Below are 19489 nucleotides of genomic sequence, written 5' to 3'. Positions count from 1 at the left end.
TTACAGGACGGACCCGCACTTTATGCTGCCGGTCGTACCACTTACCGGCAGACGTGGGGGGGTGGGTCCAGCTCAAGTACCCGGTGGTGCGCTTATTCAACCTGCCTCATGAGGAATATCGGACTGATTTAAGCGCTAGATTTTACTTGGTATACGTTTAACTATGTAGTGAAACTCTATAAAGAAATACATCCTGTAAAAGAATATATTATTTAAGTAAAAATCCCACCGCTCAATGTGGGGTGACTGGTCAAACCACGCTCCTTCTAGAATGAAAGGTATGACGTAGTAATAATTTCATATCAACAATGTTTCTGCTTAATGGACTCTTTGTTTCAGTTTGTTTTTATAATGAAAACTGATATTATTTTTGTATTATTTCTAACTGCAACGCACAGGTTACATGTTAATTAGTCGGGCGGATAATGTGACTTCTTTTCTCTCTCATTTTGTGATGTTGCTGCTGCTGCTGCTGCTGGAAATGTACAACAGTAAATGGAAATCTACAGCAGTGAATGGAAAAGCTTTCATTGAATTATTGTGTTGTTCTGCAGCCCCTAATGTGCTTTCACCCAGTGACCTCTTTGAGAAGAAAGGGGACAGTGAATAACTGAAATCAAACTAGAAATGCAGTGATAGCACAGAATGGTCATCTTGGTGTCTAGTTTGTTTGTTTGTTTGTTGATATCATTAGATATACAGAAAATAATGCTTTACTTATGAGTATATGTATAATGATAGAAGATAGGACATGAACATGTATTTCTATACAAAAATATCCTAATATTTATGACTTTTGGACCTTTTCTGTGCTCATTTATTGCCTTTTTAGAATCATAACCAGCTGTTTAACCAGAAGGATATGAAGCTAAACAGCATTCAGGAGGTGTATTCAACCTCTTGTTTTATCCCCTGCTACACTGTGTATAATGGGTTTTCACATACACAAGGACAATGTCAGTGTTTCCTAACACCAGCCTTAATCTCACCTATGGTGTACTGGATGTAAAGTAGGTCTATACTGGACTGAAATTGTGCAGCACAGGATTTTCAGTGTAAATGTTAAAATGAATATTTGCGTCATCCTGCATGTGTTTTCAATCCACCATGATCTGCAAGAACAAGGCATCACATGCTTGTTTCCTGGAGCTCATATCATCCGAGCTGCAACACACTGCAGTTGCTCAATGTGACCATTTAGTCTAAGGTGGCACTATTGTACAAGTAAAAAACAACACGCTGTTGTGTTGTAATTTCATGCATAGTCACTCACTTTGGTTTGCACAATTTGCATAAATTTTAGTGGCCTTTAACTGCCTACAGTTCCAGGCTGTTAGTTAGTAAGCACCATTTCTGGTCTCTATAAGAGGGATATGACTGAATGTATCCTGTTTTCCCAGTTTTTGTTCACCTGTCTGTTCGAGTTAGTGTATAAGCACCTGTTGCAAAAGCACCTGATCTCTCATGTTGGTGCATGTCTGTGATAAAAGGTAATTGGTTGTCAAAGCTGTGATGACTGAGTGCCAGTTAAGGGAACCAGCATATGATTGAGGGCTACACAGGAAAACCCATGAACTTGTGGTGGGATTTGTGATTGGTTTCATAATGGTGTTTTATTCCTTGAACACTGAATTCCCCTGTTTCCAGATGAGAGAAATCATTTTAAGTCCCCTGAGCTTTCACAAAGTAAGAGTTGATCCAGAAACTTGCTCCTCGACCAAGCTCCACGCAGTGATTTTACCCATGGTGAATCTTTCATCTCACTTTCACATTAAACTGTCGATTTGTTCACCAAAATAGCTCCAGTTAACAGCAAGCTTACCAGCATTGATTACAGAATTTAATTCCCACGACACGGCTCGACATGGTGCCACTAGTTGCTATGCAACCAGTAGCTTTCTACAAGTTGTCATTGCTAACCTGACAGATGCTTGTTAGGGCTTGTTAAAGTGTTTGAATGAACTATGGATGATTGAAATATAACGCAAGAGTGTCATGTCATGTTCAAGGGCTGCACAAAATGTTCTTGAGGGCTGCCAGGGACTGTGACACTTTCAGGTAGTGGTTATAAGGCTCGCCTTACTTCCTCCTAATGGCACTCTAACCACTCTGCACCTCCTTTCACTAGTTTAATGATTCAATCTTCAATCAGTTATACAACACACATTTGTTTTTTTGTTGTTGTTTGTTTTGTTCTGAGATTGAATAAATTGCAATCTCAATGCTTTCTCCTGACTTTTGATGATGTAAAACCACTGAAATAGGCTTACGTTTTCACACACATTGAAGCTAACTTTGTTAATGCTTAAAAAATATAATGGATTCTGTCTGGGCCCCCTGGTGGCAGGGGGGCCCGAGGCATAATGTGCCATATATCCAGCCCAGATTGCATGCCTAATATTCCCAGGAAGAGGGCAGCCTCTACATGAGTTTCTTTTTGAGTTTGGTCTTTTACTATGAAAGGTCAAAAGATGGGATAATTTATCTTCTCAAAAAATAGATGAAGCCTTTGACAACATAACATGAAGGGCTTTCCAAGTACATTTAGACAGTGCAACATTGCTTTGACATGCATGTGGACATTAATTTAATGACGAACATGCCATATTTTGAATGTGTCAGGAGGGCCTTTAAAAATAATTTACAAATCTAGTGTTAGAGTTGAACTGTAGCTAAAGTATGCATGTTTTATTCATGCAGGCTGGAAATATATTTTAATCAGAGGTGATGATAGATGATCCCAAAATGCATTGATTATGCATACCTGCAGGATGAGTCAGTGGCTCTAAGACTGCCTGTGGGTTGACAGGTCAAAGGTCAGAGTGATATGGTTAGCTGTTGATATATCCTACGTGTCCATCTGAGTATATAAAACGAGTATTTTTGGGGTCGTTAGAAAGGGGACAAACAATAGTGAGGCAGTAGTCTGTAGAAAATTCAGCGGAAGAAGACAGGAGAGGCGAGAACTCCCATCTTTTTCTTATTTCTTGTTATCTCTGATTGCATTGCGGATGTGGATGAAGTCAGAGAGCAGAGAACGGTGATGAGATGTATGCTTATCAGCTCACAGGATATTCATCTGCGTCCTGAGAGACAAGACAGCTCTCATGCTTGTTGCTGTGATCAGGGTCTTGGCTCTGAAATCTGTTTGACTAAGAAGAAAGTTGATTGAAGTCATCAGTCTTTCCTGCCACAGAAAGTTTCTGAACAGCTGGTGAAAAGAACAACGGAGCACAAATGGCGTTTACTTCCTAAATGTCAGAAAGGAACTAGAGGACTCTAATTTTGACCACTGACACTTTTTGCACAACAGCATGCCCGTGCCAGCACACTTTGAGGAAGTGAACGGCGTTCCTCCTTTACCAGCAGGTTGGGGATGGAGCATGCTGGTGTACTTTTGTCTCTTCGTCTTCCTCTGCATGCTGTTAGCTCTTTTTCTCTGGTTCTTACTTCAACATTCACAACGCTTCAGCTACAGAAGGTGAAGATTCATTGTCTGAGACTGACACCTGCTGTCTCAAAATAGCCAGTGTGTTTGTGTGTGTGTGCTTGGAAGCCTGTGAATGTGTGTGTTTTATGGACTTTGGGGCATTTAGTCTTCTTTCAGACTAAATGGAAAGAGTTAGGGGGCTTATTTTAGTTCAGATTTTCTGATCAAATTATTGCATATTTATTTAGCCTCATTTGCTTATTTAACCATAACCTTCAGAAAACATGTCATACAAAAAGTTACCTTAATGTAAGTAATCAACTGGGGAATTTTCATGGTGATATCTATTAGTTAATTTTCTCAAAATTAACTTTTTCCTCTCCCAGAAATCTTCACTTCAGTAGCACATGCATTCACCTTTATATATATATATATATATATTTTTTTGACAGTATTTGCTGATTTATGGAAGGATAAAAAGAGACACATCAAAAATTCCCTCTGTTAAATATCTTTGACCCTAAGAAGAAGTGAAACGAGAATTTTTAATCCAGCTTCATCGATCTTCAAATTTCTCTTGTGGAAAAGATAATTTGCATATTTAAACATAAGAATTAATGTAAGTAGTCAGCTGGCCAGGTCACATAACATTTTTACCCTATTCACTTGTGATGTCTCCCCCTGATCTAAATTGTAGGATCAAGTTTGAAGTTTTTCAAATAACACAAAAGTAGAGCAAGTTTGGTAGAGCAGTGCTGCTATCTTTATTTATACTGGTCTGTGTACATGTACTATAAATATGATCTTAACCAGATGACCACATCGACTGCCATGCAAAAGACTGTAAGAGACACATCCTCACCACCAGATGGAGTTAGATATCTCAGTTGTCGTCACACAACCTAACTATGGAACATTGATCACATGATATATGATATGAAGACAATGAGATGTAGTTGATAACTCTGTTGGGGGAAAAAAAGTCAGTGATGAGGTTCAATGTTGGCCTAAAGGTTAAAGAACTGGAGCTGTAAAATACTTTGATCCCCGCACCAGCAGGATACACGAGTGGGGATTTGAAAGAACAGCATTTTCCACTCCCTCCTTACTGCCACTGAGATGCCCTTGAGCAAGGCAGTTAACCCCCAACCGTCCCAGGCGTACTGCCACATTTTTTAACATTGCCTTCAGGGAAACTCCCTTGAGCAGATATATGTTTCAAAAGGTGGACCTGGTTGTGTGATTTCTTTTTGTTAAACTACTGTTTCTCATGGAGAGAGTAAACTTTCATGCTCAGAACGTTGTTTTATTTCTTGGTCTTTCAAAATAAAAGATCATCCATCCTCTTGAACAACTTCTGTGATTTTATTTTTATTATCAGGATACACTGATAACTAGATGTATGTTTAAAAACGGTGTAACCCACATTCTGTCTCTCTCTCCTTATCTCTTTCTCTGTGAAAAGTCTCTTTGTCAGAATTGATCCGTAGCTCTCAGTTCAGTTTACTTGGTGATTTATTAGTGTGGTATGGAGATGCCACACATGCCAAAGGCAACAGGAACAATACCATTCATAGTAGAAACAATACTAATCAAATCCATTCATTCCTAAGATAAGGTTCCTCATTCAGTACATTTTATCCCTGTGCTAATAAGCTAGTCTGGCATCAGTCTGCATCTGATATCCTCATATATGTCCATGTTCTTTTCTACCGAGTCTATGAATTATTCAACATCTTTATCTCTTCTCATTCCTTCTTCACAATTATATCTCTGTGGGATGCTCCCTGGTGTCAGTTATAGATTTTCATGCACTTTATGATAAGGGTACAAATCATAAACTTAAGAAATGCTTAACTAATGCACGACTCATGCATGATGATTTATTTTGATCAGTGCAGGATATATCATGAAATGCTGACGCTCACCATGAACAAATGCTGAAGTTCATCACGTCACACTTAAAGGGGCACTGTGTAGTTTTGGAAAAGAAATTCAAACTCAGAATTTTAATATGTATAATATTAATGAGGTAATAATACAAACTCAGAAATATTATTTTTTTCCATGCGTGAACAAACAAGCTGTTTTCAGAGGAAAATAAGGTCCCAAAACACTGTTTGAAGCTAGAAAGGTGGCAGGGTCCACCAAATATATACAAAGTAAAACAGTATGAAACTGTGTTGTCATTTAAGGTAATTTTGTTTATTCAATTTATTCAGTTATGAAAACAAAGAGTTTGTTTAGGCATTGACATTTTAGTCAGAAGAGAAGGATCTTCATTGAGTCATTTTTTATGCCTAAATAAACAAAATAAACAAACTCTCTTCATTTTCATGACTCAATAACCTGAATAAACAAACTGACCTTAAAGGACAACAAAATGTATACTATTTTACTTTGTTTATCTTTGGCAGACAGTGTTCTGGTGTTCTTATTTTCCTAAGAGAAAGCTTGTTTATTCAATTATGGACAAAAAAATATTTCTGAGTTTGTATTATTACCTCGAGTTTGAATTTCTTCTCCAAATCTACACAGTGCCTCTTCAATCACATTATCTGATTAGGTCAAACTTAATCGATCATCAGTCTGGGCATTTAACAGATAATCAATTAAGGAATATTCACATGTTACTTCACACAATGATTGATATGTGACCAAATTAGCTGGATTCTAGTCACATATAACTTTATTTCAGACCCTTATAAGCCTCTCTGACAGCATAACAGCATCTGCTCTTATAAATATATATTAAGCTTTTTTTTAATATAAAACTTGTTGCACCATCGGATGCAAAAATTTACTTATAAAACATAAATACAGAAAAAGAACAGTTAAATAAATAAACTTTAATGTAGCTGGAATGCAGCTTAATGCATATAGATTAAGCCGTAAATTAACATTCCTGTATGGATGACATGTTAAGTGTGAAACAATCACATAAAGTCATGTTGACTTGAATATTTGTTCATGGTGAGCAACTGTTTTCATATGTCCTGAATTAAATCATCATAAGTCATGCATTTCCTGCATAACTTAGGCAAGAAACTCTTGAATATGTTTCATACTCTTCTCGCATTTTTACTTTATGCGAATCTGAGCTAACCTTCTGATGTCTTAAGACACTGACTGACCCTCACTCACAACAACCTTCAGTCACGGCAATAAGCCAGAGTTTCAAAGAATAAATGGCAGTCAAACTTTGAATGAGCAGTTGATTTCGGTCTCAGTGTTTTTCAGTGTATATGTGTCACACATGTCAGTATTTTCACTAGAGGACAAATAAGGAGTATCTGGACATTTGGAGTGTGATCGTTATTCATAGTCTTTAACTTGTAGGCGTGAGCAGTGTAAACAGACTCTCCTGTCTGTCAGTTCATTGTTAACTTGGTGCTTTGAAGTGTACTGACCTTAAAGCTGCACTAATCAATATTTTATCAATGGATCAAATGACTAATGTAACGTGAGAGGGATCATTGTTTGTATCGAAAGCACATATACGGTCACTCAACTTTGAAACTCTTAGTTTTTAGCATCTTTCAGCTCATTGTTTTGGTTTTATGGCCCTTTAATCAAAATCAATATAATTTGGCTTTTTTGTATTAAATTAACTACCCATCTACCACCTTCTATTGACACCTCAGATACAGTAGCCTATACACATACCTGTGACTATAAAAAGTTACTTTTACTTAAGTACATTTATTGCCAGGAAATTACACCCAAGTACATTTAATATCAGATACTTTAAGACTTTTACCTAAGTACTATTAATATTAATGACTTTCACTTTTACTTTACTTGTTTTTGTTGTTGATAACTTTATTTACTAGTTACTCTGCAGATTACATGCTGCATCAGAGCCAAAGAATAAGGCATTTTTAAAATACATTTTTTAAAATCAGCAATCATTTACAGGACATCTTTACTTTTACTCAAGTGAGACTTTTAAGTACTTTTTACAGCACTGGCTGAGTCTCACATACGGATGCACACAAGTCTTCATCTCATGTTTTAAAATGCTGAAATGATCAAACCTCTGTTCATTTTCACTGACCTCTTGACACCTGAAACAACATTTCCCAGAGTGCATCAGGAGCAGGGCTGAGCCACGGTCTGGGTGTGGCCCACACACGCGCACCCACACACTCACGCGCGCAGCAGAGAGTATTTCCGAGCGGGTCTCAGCCGTCCGTCCTTCTTCTTCTTCTCTCTTCTCTCTCTGCCGGGGACCTGCCTGCTCACCGAGCTTCATCTGACTGCTGCAGCTCTGCGGTAAGTTTCTCTTCGAGCTTTGACCTCCAGGTGTAAATAATGTTTGTGTTCAGCAGCATCAGCCAGGTGACAGGGCACAGGACGGGGGTCTGACCTCACCTGTGGACAAAAGAGAGGCACGACTGGTGTGCGGAAGTTTGACAGCTTCCCTTACAGCAGACATGAGAGGAGATAAAGCCAAAAACCAGACTGAACAAGTTAAATGCAGATGTTTACAGTAAATAAAGTCGCTCTAATGTTTTTTTCTTTCTCTCTCTCTTACAGATTTCTTCTTCTTACCGGTGATTAAACCTCCGACACTCTCAAAATGGTGAGTGACTTTCCTCTCACAGATTTTTTCAGCTGTCTTTACATTAACCTGATTACTAACATCTATGTTGTTCTTGGCAAAATCCGTTATTTATGCAAATGTGTGAGTCACAGCTGTTTTTACCCTCTGAACTCCATGACAACGCCCACCTTTTTCCACATTATATAATACAAAGATTTTACTTAAGTGTAGGAGGAGTCATGGAGAGAACATGTGAATACACTGTTGATAAAACTAAAACATAACCGCACATTAAAACATAAAACCAGTGATTGTGTGTGAATGTAGCAGATGTGGCAGAACATCTGTTAAAGATAAAGAAAAGTATGAGCTCAGCAAAGAGAATAGAACAAGTTTGAAAAGTAACTTTAATAAAGTGTATTTCAACATAGAAATTGTGAAATAGACACTTTTGCTTGTGAAACTTTCCAGTCAATCAAGTTTGAAGCGTGTGTGTGTGTTAGTACGCGTACTTGTAGGACAACTATGAGGTTTGATTTAGGGAAGTTTGGCGTATGACTCATGTGGGCTCTATTCCATTCGGGTGGGTCTCTCCTCCTCTCTCTGTGTTTAATACTTTCATTTCCACGTCCAGCCTGGAGTCTGAAGCAGACGCCCTCCCTCCCGCTCTTAAAGGGGAATCAGTTCTTTTTCCGTCAGGGTGGAGTTACCGTAAAAAATGTGATTATATTCATGATAATCAGTGAAAGTCTGCAGAAAGTTTAGTCTGGGGAGATGAAACGAACTTCTCTTTGGTCTGAAGTGCTCGCAAAAGTCAGTTTTAATGGATCTGTCTGAGACAAAGTTTGAGGATAACTGTAAGACTCTGTATGTTTCTTAATGTCAGCAAATGCGTTGAAAAGAACAAAACTAACAATGAATCAACCCAACAATAAGTATCATGCATCTCTGTGAAGCCAAAGCCCGAGAGAGCATATTCCAAAAATATTAAAAACATATGAATGAGCCACACCCATGCACTGAATGACATCTTCACAGGCACTGTAGTTACTTTTGCACATTGTATGTTTTTTTAATAACATTTGCAAACAACTACACTGTTTTAGGAAATTATTAGGCTTGTTTTAACAGTGGTACCATATATTTGTGACTTGTTTTTAAAGATGTAAGTCTTCAGTCGGAAAGAATGAGCTCTGGGCCAGCGCTGTAGCCACAATTTAGTCTTATTAGTCTTAGCAGCCTCCCACCCTGAGATAAATTTAAAAAGACATGAATTTGGACATTTTTAATCCATCTGCTCTTCTTTATCCATTTAAAAACAGATGTATATCCCAAATATTCTCTACATGATGATATAAAAAATGATTTGTAAGAAGAGTTTTATCTCCTGATGGAGAAATCTGTTCATTTTTCTTAATTTTAACATTTTATTCATTTAAAAATGTTTCAGGAAGTATAAAAAGGCTAATTGCCTCGTTGATTCTTAAATTCTTGAGTGTACATCAACTCCTTCTCCCTCACTGACAAGTTCAGAATCTATGAATATGCAAATATAAATAATTCCAAAAGTTAAACTAGTAGACAGAAGATTTTATTTATTTACTTATTTTATTTAACCTTTATTTAACCAGGAAGTCCCTTGAGATTAAAATCTCTTTCTTGAGGGAGACCTGGCCGGGATAGGGCAAAGTTAAAGAACGACTTCACTGAAAAGTCCATCATCAGTATTTATTTCTTTACTTTTCTTTGACCTGAAAACTGTCAAACTAAAGGACGCTGAGTCTAAAAGTGTTGGTATCCACTTTTTAAAAAACTCTCTGTGTAAAGAGAGCTGCTCATTCAATGGAAAAAAATCTTAATAATAATATAATATCTTATAGTATGATGTATAATATAATAAATACAGAGACTCATTTAACGTCTGATATCTATTAAAGGGTTGTTTTTATTCGGTTGATAAAATGTGAGAAAGCATTGCTGAAATGCCACGCTCTCGTCCTTTTTGGCCAGGCAAAGCACCGGTACTGTAACAGCACGGACAGACATGCTTTAAAAGCGAAACTGTGGCTATTTTCATTGCAGTGACCTGAACGAAACATGCCACAGCCGGGCTGATAGTCAGATTTGGGCTTTTAGGGAGGGTTAAAGGCGCACAAAGGAAAGAGGAATGCTGGATTTACACGACAAAACGAGAGCGTGATAGAGAAGTGGGACGCGGCACCGTAATCGTCCAATGTAGAGAGACAAACACGACGAACACATTGTTGGTTTTTGTCTTTTTATGGGAGTAGTATTCACTAAGCTCAACTATATAGAGAGTAATAGTACAGTTATCAGTAAAACACATATTTGACGATATGATGGGTGACTTCCCTTTAGTGTACTGTCTCCATGGCAACCACAGTCCATAAACGAAGGATGGTCGTGATAAGACGTATGTGCTGTTCTGTCTGTGCTGTGCAGCAGAGATACCAGCTGTCACAGCCAGTGTTTACACATGGTGGGTCAACATACCTCCATCACAAGTCCCTCGCCTCAGCTCATGTCTGAACTCGCTCCACACGACACAACTTAAACTCGCCATAGGAGCTAAAACATTCCAGTGGAAACGATCTGCATTGTTTTCTGAACTTCTCCTTGTTTGGGTGTTTACGCGAGCGGCCATCCGCAGGCTGATTAGATTTTGTTTAGCTTGTTGTGATGAGTGTGTTTAGCTCGTGGACATTTTGGCGTTCCTTCCTCCAGAGAAAGACAGAATCCTGGTTGTTAACAGCGACTTGTTTATGGGCGCGCGCCACTTTTTCTTTTTTTTTTTTTTCCTTCCAGATTTTCAGGGTCAGAATTCCTGAGACATTCCCGTGGTTTTCCTCTCCAAACATCTCTCCACCTCAAATAAGAAGCAACACTCGGCTATTTTATTGTTCATGTGACACATTTGTAGGGAGTGACTGCAATGAGAGCAGCATTGTTTCTAAAAATCAATCTTTTAAAGTTAATGTTTTTCCAGCCTTCTCACATCCAGTATCGATCGTGTTGCTGTCCTGACACACTTTTTCCACATTCTGGGTAATGATAAACCTCATAATCCGACTGATGCGGCCTTTTGTTTCACTTCATCCCTCAAATCCGAGATGCAGGCGGCAATTCTAAGCCTAAAATATGATGTGGGAACATTTTGTGATGAAACTGGAGTGTGTGAACTAAATGGTTTGATGCGAGGGCTTGAGCTCATATCCGCACATCTGCAATTCATGAAGTCTGTAAGTCATTAAGTGCATCTGAAGGGGGGGGGGGGGGGGATCTTTGATGAGCTGCACTTAAATAAATCTGAGATACAGAGTTTTATATGTATGTAATCATGAATGCAGAGAGTAAGCACATTCTGTACTTTTATAAGGAAAGTAGGCAGAAAGTGAGCACATGTGCTACATGACATTAGACACATGAGGAATCTGAGATGTGTATTTTTATATCGATCTAAGCATGAATCTGGAGATCGATTAAGTACGTTCTGCAGCTGGGAAATGCAGAAAGTTACGAGCATCACAAATCTTTATGCATGTAAGCATAATGTAAGTATGTATGTAGAGAATGATTCAGTGTTTTTATAGTATTTTTATAAGGTAATGCATCAAAAGAATCCAAGATAATGTCAGCATGAAATGGCAGATTGATTAAGTGTGAGGAACAATGTTATAGCAGTTAGTTTATATCTGATAAGAAGCCACAGATAGCAGAAAGATTTACACAGTAACATACGTAAAGAAATGTTTTCTCATTTTACATCTATTTCCAGTTTGGTGCCACTGTGTGAAGTTGTTTTAAATGGTAAATGGATTGTGTTATATAGCACTTTTCTAGTCTAGTTGCTTTACAACACAGGTCAGCATTCACAAACAGCAAATTGGGGTTCAGCATCTTTCCCATGGGCACTTAATGTCAATACATGTAGACTGCTGGGGCTGGAAATCGAACCACCGACCCTCTGATTGGTGCACAACGACAACAACAGCAACACAAGAAGAGAGTTAGCCTTAAAAAAGTGGTTAAAGTTGACTCCAGAAAACTTGCTATGTGGTTTTGAATTGTGTCAGTAGTTTTTTTCAATTAATGACTGTTAGCGATGAATATTTTTAGTAACATGCTGACATGTGTCTCAAGTCAAGCAGTCTGTGTCTCAAGCAAGTCCCACATTTGAGTCATCATGTCTCATGTCAAGTCACGAGCTTTTAACCTTCCAAGTCCAAGTGGAGTTGAGTCATTTTGATTGCAAGTCATCAAAACAGTGAATCACGTCAACTTGAGTCCAAGTCACAGTGACTCGAGCCCACTTACAATGTTGTACAAATGTTTGTGACTGAGTGAGTGATGAAGTTACAGCATTGGTCCAGGCCGTCAAGTGTTAGTGTTTCCCCATTGGCTGTTGCCCTTTCAAAATGAATCTGCGTGATTTGTTATTATGTTATGTTTTTAACAAGGCTACATATTTGCACCTTGTTAACCTAGTCTTGTTCTTCTTATTCTTTAGTTTAGTTTGCTGTAAATTTGTTCGCTGGTATGTTTGGAGGGTTTAAACTCGCTGAGGTTGCCGACAGGGCATGAGTCAAGAGGAACAATCGGCCCACTCATGGTGGTTAAAGTTGACGTCACCTGTGTCTAAAATTGTAACACACAGTGTAATGGTCAGGTTCCTGTATGCTGTTATGCTGCATGGTATCAGTGTCTGCAAGTCCCATGAGAAATAATCTGGTATTATGGAGGTCTGTGCAATAATTGTACTTTATCATCTGTATGTTGCAGTTTGAAGAACAGTACACAGTACAGAGGTCCAGTTCAGAGTATAAATCTGGAAAATCTAGACCAGAATAACTTGAACAAGACCATTTCTTCCACGTTGCAGGCCAGCAGAGGAACCATGAAAGCCAGCGGAAACTTCAACGCCAGTGCAGATGCTGATGCTCTGTACAAGTCGATGAAAGGGCTGGGTAAGTTGTCAGCACAGTGTCATCTGATCTGTTGAAGGCGTGTCAGTCTGTAGTAAAACTCCGGCTGACCAATGAGAGAACGCTTTTGGGGGAGTTCCTCTCTCTGAAGAAACACTGTAGTAATCCCTCCTGTCTGTGCGGAGCTCCACCCAGACAGCTGTGAGTCAGAGACAGATGACTGGAGATGAAACACTGTGAGCAAACTCTGACCTCGACTGGAGCCTGTAATTATGTGGTGGAATAATCCAGAGTCCGCCTAGACAGAGACGGAGGGTGCTCATTGTACTCTGTGAGAGCGGCTGTAAACAAACACTTCCCTCCTGTCTGAATAACCATGGTGCTTGTTGCCGTAGGGACCGATGAGGATGCCATCTTGCAGCTGTTGACTGCTCGCAGCAACTCCCAGAGGCAGGAGATCAAGGTCACCTACAAGACTCTGTTTGGCAAGGTTGGACTTCCTTCACAGCTGTTAAACCACACGACACAAAGGTTTAAACTCCAACTTTATGAAGGCCTCAGTATGCTTCAAACTTATTAGGGTTTGACATGTTCAGCCACATTTAATGGAGTAAGTTTTATACCTCTTCTAAATAGCCATGATCAAAGCTGTTATAGCCTACTTCTGGCTGGACTCCACTGCTTTTTTCAAGAATTCTGGGTCTTTTGTGTGTCTTTGTAGACTTGACGTAACGTGCGCACTTTATACACTTCCACTAATAACTTTATTTATACAGCATGTATAAAAAAAATAAAGAAAAGTTAAAAAAGAGCTCCACGGACTTAAAACAGAACGTACACAGTGCAATTACAGAATTTAATGCAGTCAGGAGGAAATAAAAACAGATATAAGACTATGGATGAAAATCTTAATACCACCCCATGTCTGTACTATAAATACTGACCCACAACCAGCAGTTGGTTAGCTTAGCATAAACACTGGAATAAGTCAGAAAAGGCTAGACTGGTGTTGATAGTAGGTTTTTCATACCTCCAGATAGAGTCAGGCTGGCTGCTTTCCCCTGTTTAAGGCCTTTATGCTAAGCTAACTGGCTGCAGACTCCAGCTTCATATTTAGCTTCAAGAAAACAAAAGCATGTCTAAAAAATGTCGATTAGCTGTTGATTATGTAGCCACCAACTAATGTGAAGCATGCTGAGGCCTTTAAATGCAGACTGCACACATCAAAACTCCCAACTTGACACACATAAACCATTACAGTCAGCACAGCACAAATCATCAGCAGAAAATGTAAAAAATGTGACAAGGCTGAACAACCATAAAATCCTTAAACAACCATTAAGATTTAAACTGCACCAGAGCTAATCAACTGTATCCCCACGCCAGGATCTGGTGGATGACCTGAAGGGAGAGCTGGGTGGTAAATTTGAGACCCTGATCGTGGGTCTGATGACCCCACCCCTCGCTTACGATGTGACATTACTCCGCAACGCCATCAAGGTGAGTGCTGCAGTCGCCTCAGAGTGGCAGATAAAGACTCTTCTGTGCTGTAGATGGAGAGTTAATCCACACAAATAGAAATGTTTCGGCAGTCAGAGCAGCTGGAAACTCGCATATAATTTCATTAGACGTTTCCCTCTTTGACCTTTAGGGGGCGGGAACAGACGAGAAGGTGCTGGTGGAGGTCCTCGCCTCCAGAACATGTCAGCAGGTGAAGGAAATCGTCGCTGCTTATAGACAAGGTAAGACAAGTTTTCAGAAAATGTTAAATGGAACAAAGTCTGTGTTTACATGCAGATGAACTCATCATGGACATTGTTAGTTTGACTGTTTGTTCCTTGAGTAAAAGTTAATCTAATTAGGCCAGGCACACAGTTGATGCGCGCTTCAATAAAACATTGTTGTCCTTGTTCTTCTTGGATGAGAGGTGAAATGTCTTCAAGAAACTGAAACAAGTCTAGCTGCCTACGATACAGCACCTAGATTCATATTATATTGTATTTTGGGTTCCTGACGGCTTTATACTTTGTCAAATTGAAGAAACGGTAACTCAGACTAGAGCTGAGTTTGTGCTGAAAAAAAGATGCCTTACATGTGGAGGAAGGACAGTTTAAAAGGTGATTTAAATCACAGAAATTAACCAAGATAAATCTGGACTCCATCATTTCTGTGTTTGAGATGCATGTCCCAGAAATGTAAGAGCTTTATGTCACAAAAGTGTGAATATAAAAGAAAACATTAATGTGTGAACATGTGTGTTCCTCAGAGTATGATGACGACCTGGAGGAGGATGTTTGTGGTGACACCTCAGGTCACTTCAAGAGACTTCTGGTTATTCTGCTGCAGGTAAATCTCCTCTCCTCTCCTCTCCTCTCCTCTCCTCTCCTCTCCTCTCCTCTCCTCTCCTCTCCTCTCCTCTCCTCTCCACTCCACTCCTCTCCTCTCCTCTCCTCTCCTCTCCTCTCCTAACTAAGATGTTACGTCTCTCGTCAGGCGAACAGGCAGAAGGGGATCCAGGAGGGAAACATCGAGAGTGATGCTCAGGTGAGTCAGATGTTTATTGCTGATCGCCAAATATTTCTGCACTTCACCATCAATGGTGTGTTTGTCTTTTTGTCTGAGGGTGTGACTGTCACATGTGTTTGTGGCCTTTGAAGCCTGTTTGCTGGAGGAGGGGGTTGTAGATTCAACAGCTACTCTGTTTTGCTGTCATGCTGCCCTCTAGTGGAAAGCGAGGGTAACATTTCCTATTACATTTCCTGGTTGAATGTAGGTTACAAAGGCAGTCAGTAAATAAATTAATACTGTCAAGGGGTAAGGCACGACAGATATTTTCCCGTAGTTCCTGCTGCCACTTTGCTGAATGTTGTCTGATCTTAGATAACATCTGTCTCAACACGATCCTCTCCAGCACCGAGGACTTTGCTGTAACTTGTTCAGTTCGGTTTCTATCAACAGTATCTCTGGGAGAGATTCTCACTGATCTGTTACGTCACCACAAAGTCTGGTGAGACTCTGAGAGAGCTGAGTCTGTGCAGCTTAAGGCCTCTAAAAATATTCAGATTTACAGTCTTGAGTGATCATTTATGGAATTAAGGACGAAGGATCACAAGTAGACAGAGTTTTAAGCTGCAAATCAGCACGACTGCTTTATCATGATATTTGATTTTTGCATCAATGAGATGAAGAACTTGATTTGTCAGATACATTCATTAACACATCCTCCCAGTATGATTATATATCCAATCCTCAGAAACTGTCTGTGTCGGCAGAAAAGCCAGTGAGCAGTATCATCTGCAAAATAAAAGAAACAAGCTCTTCACAATGTTTCTAAGTGATTAAGAATGTTTATGTTTACAATGTATTTCTTATCTTGTGATCATCTATTAAGTTTTCTTCCGATAAAGCTTATTTAAATTTGAATTTGAGGAATTTGACATTACTGTCCGGTGTCAGAGCCACACCTCCAGTTTGTAAAACACGCTTTCCAATAAAAATCTTAAATTAAATCTGAAGAGTAAAGTTTCAGGGCCGAGTACAGGCTGAGGTAAGAGGGTGACGCCATTTGAATTGATTTTAAATCAAATTTTAACAGGTTGTTTTGGTGTCTCAGTGAATAGTAACAGTGTTAGAAGATTTTTTTTTTTACTTAAGTAAAAGTACAAGAGTAATATCAGTAAAATGCAATGAAAACATCTAAAGTAAAACTATTCATTGGGCATATATTGATTTATTAGCATATAAGCATTTAAATGTCACAGCTGGCTGAGGTGTAGCTAGTTGAAGAAGCTAGGCAAAGTATTTTATATACGATTGGGTACTTACATCTTTAATTATATATTTTTTCAGATGATCATATGTAAAATCTGTTCAAATCTGAATCTGCAAGGTAACTCGTAACCATAATAGTGAGATAAATGTAGTTAAGAAAAAGTTCAGTTTCCCTTTGAATCAGAAATATTGACCAGGGATTGTGCAAAAGTTGAGTAGAAGAATAAAGTAGCACAAAAGTACTCAGTTACTTTCCACCACTGGCTGGCAAATTGACTTTGTTTGCTTCTCTGATTTTGAAGCACAATGTTTGATGTGCATCATTTGTTCCTGTGGTTGTAGGTCCTCTTCCAGGCAGGAGAGAAGAAGTTTGGCACTGATGAACAAACATTTGTCACCGTCCTGGGAAACCGCAGCGCAGAACACCTCAGGAAAGGTTTGTGTCAGAGTTCAGAGAGAATTCGAGAGCCTCTGTAATTGTTTTGCAGTTTTACGTAACAGCCAGACTCATTTGTGAACCTGTGCGTGTTTCAGTATTTGACGCTTACATGAAGTTGTCTGGATACGAGATGGAGGAGAGCATCAAGAGGGAAACATCTGGACCCCTGAGAGATCTGCTGCTGGCCGTGGGTACGAAACTACACAGACTACACATCCTTTAGTCTGGTTCAGTGCTCAGCGTCTTGAGAGGTGGTGACTTCGAATGACACATTTGCCTGTCTTTTGTGCTTTTCTTTTAAAGTGAAGTGTGCCAGGAGCGTTCCAGCCTATTTTGCTGAGACCCTTTACTACGCAATGAAGGTAAGACAGCAAATATATCTGAAATGGCCAATCAAGTAATCGATGATATGTTCAACCACTGTAAAATCAGTTGTAATCTCACGTTACGCCAGCAAAATGCAAAAAAAAAAAGTGCTGATCTAAGTCAGAAATGTTGCTATGTGTCATCATCTGTTTGTGTGTTTGTTTTAGGGTCTAGGAACTGATGATGAGACCCTGATCAGAGTGATGGTGAGTCGCAGTGAGGTGGACATGATGGACATCAGAACTGACTTCAGGAGGATGTTCCCCTGCTCCCTGTTTTCCATGATCAAGGTAAACACACACACACACACACACACACACACACACACACACACACCAATAAACAAATACACAAATCTAGGCTACACATATGTACACCCACATTAACCTTTTCTCTCTTATTTAACTTCTGTGGGGTTTGTGTTACAGGGAGATACCGGCGGTGACTACAGAAAGGCCTTACTGCTGCTCTGCGGTGGAGACGATGCATAAGAATAGCAACAAGCAATACAGCAGGAACCACACCTGGAGTGCCTCTTCTCTAAGTCAGCCCTACATGGCCCCGCCGGCACACCAAGACTGTCTTGTGTGTGAGAGACGACCCATCGGGTCTTTTAAAAACTATGATTCCGAGTAATGTCTTTGAAAGGTAGCTAACATTTTGTTCATGTCCACATTAATGCAGCTTTTGGTTGACTAACATCTTCAATAAGATTAATGTTATATAAATAATTTGTAATCCTAAAGCATTGGACCAAAATGGTTTTGTTTGCACTTTGTATGGCGGAAACAATATATGCAATAATAAACATTTCAGCTGATGAAGTACAGTGATAAATTGTGTTTTGTCTCTTGTATTGAACATGCACCGGCCTCTCATTGCCACTAGAGGGAGGTAGAGACGCACTGTGGAGTCCTGAAGGTTGAAGCACCTGTACATCACCTCATAGTAGACTGAGGTGGAAAGTACATTTAGTCAGTACTATCCTTAATCACATTTAAAGAAATTAAATTAACTATTTTGATAATTGAAAAATCAGTTAAGATCAGTCAAGTAGAAGAAGAAGATGATCCTTGATTCCAGCTTCTGATCTGTAAATGTGAATACTTTCTGATTTCTTTACTGCTCTTTGACGTTAAACTGAATATCTTTTGGTTGTGAAGGGAAAAAAAGAAATTAAAGGACGTTAAAGGACGTTTCTTTTCCCCTCTTCATTTAGCCAACCAGATTTTGTAACCATCGCTATAAGCCAATCATGTCGCTGCAGTCAAACTTCAAATCTGTTCTCCACTCCCCCCATTCACCTCTGGTTCTTCATTTCCAGTGCCCAGGTTGAGCTCACCAGAATGAACTCCCCCTCTCATCAGATCTTCAGCTTTTTCTTCATCCATCTGCACCACCACCAATATTTAGACTCCTACACTATCACAGCTGCACCACCTTCTCACAGCCAGTGACTTTTGCATTCTCTCATTGTGCACATGGCACTAAAATGTCATCGTTCACTTAGAAAGAAGTCCCTGAATGAAGATCTGTTGGATATTTTCACGATTAATCATTTAGTGCAGTGGCTCTCATCCATTTTGAGTCGCAACCTCCTAGAAATCAGTTTGGTGTTCACGACCCCCCTGCGACTTAACATTCTTAAAAAGCCAAATTAAATGAAGAGAGGTTTTGTTGTGTGCGTGTGTGTGTGTCCAGTCAGAACTTGTGCATGCACATTTTGACCCTCACAACCCCCCCGACCCCTGTGTCAATTTCTCAAATCTCAAATGTCAATTTCCCAGAGCCCTAAACTGCATCTTCAGATTGCTTCTTTTGCCCAACCAGCAGCCCAAAACCCAAAGACTCTTTATTTTCTATCATAAATGACAATGAAACACAGCAAATCTCCACATTTAAGAAGCTGGAACTGACAAATGTTTGATATTTTTGCTTGAAAAATGACTGAAACGATGAATCGATTATCTACAGCCATTTCTTCACCGCAAACA

General features: G+C 39.3%; 1 protein-coding gene across 1 annotated transcript; it reads left to right on the top strand.

Moving 5' to 3' along the window:
• The first annotated feature begins 7591 nt into the window (after positions 1-7591).
• anxa5b (annexin A5b) lies at positions 7592-18332 on the top strand. Its single transcript, XM_073464900.1, has 13 exons — positions 7592-7705; positions 7970-8015; positions 12877-12961; positions 13315-13409; positions 14306-14419; positions 14571-14661; positions 15186-15265; positions 15413-15463; positions 17033-17126; positions 17225-17320; positions 17433-17491; positions 17663-17785; positions 17924-18332. The coding sequence occupies exons 2-13, from the start codon at positions 8013-8015 to the stop codon at positions 17984-17986; spliced, it is 954 nt and encodes a 317-aa protein (XP_073321001.1). The 5' UTR covers positions 7592-7705; positions 7970-8012; the 3' UTR covers positions 17987-18332.
• Positions 18333-19489: the final 1157 nt, after the last annotated feature.

Source organism: Pagrus major, chromosome 1 (genome assembly GCF_040436345.1).
Source record: "Pagrus major chromosome 1, Pma_NU_1.0".
NCBI classification, from domain to species: Eukaryota; Metazoa; Chordata; class Actinopteri; order Spariformes; family Sparidae; genus Pagrus; species Pagrus major.
This window is presented reverse-complemented; position numbering and strand designations above follow the sequence as displayed.

Coding starts and splice junctions, on each gene's coding strand:
- anxa5b (XM_073464900.1), top strand. Junction 14,662..15,185: donor CGTCGCTGCTTATAGACAAG/GTAAGACAAGTT, acceptor TGTGTTCCTCAG/AGTATGATGACGACCTGGAG. Junction 15,266..15,412: donor TTCTGGTTATTCTGCTGCAG/GTAAATCTCCTC, acceptor GTCTCTCGTCAG/GCGAACAGGCAGAAGGGGAT.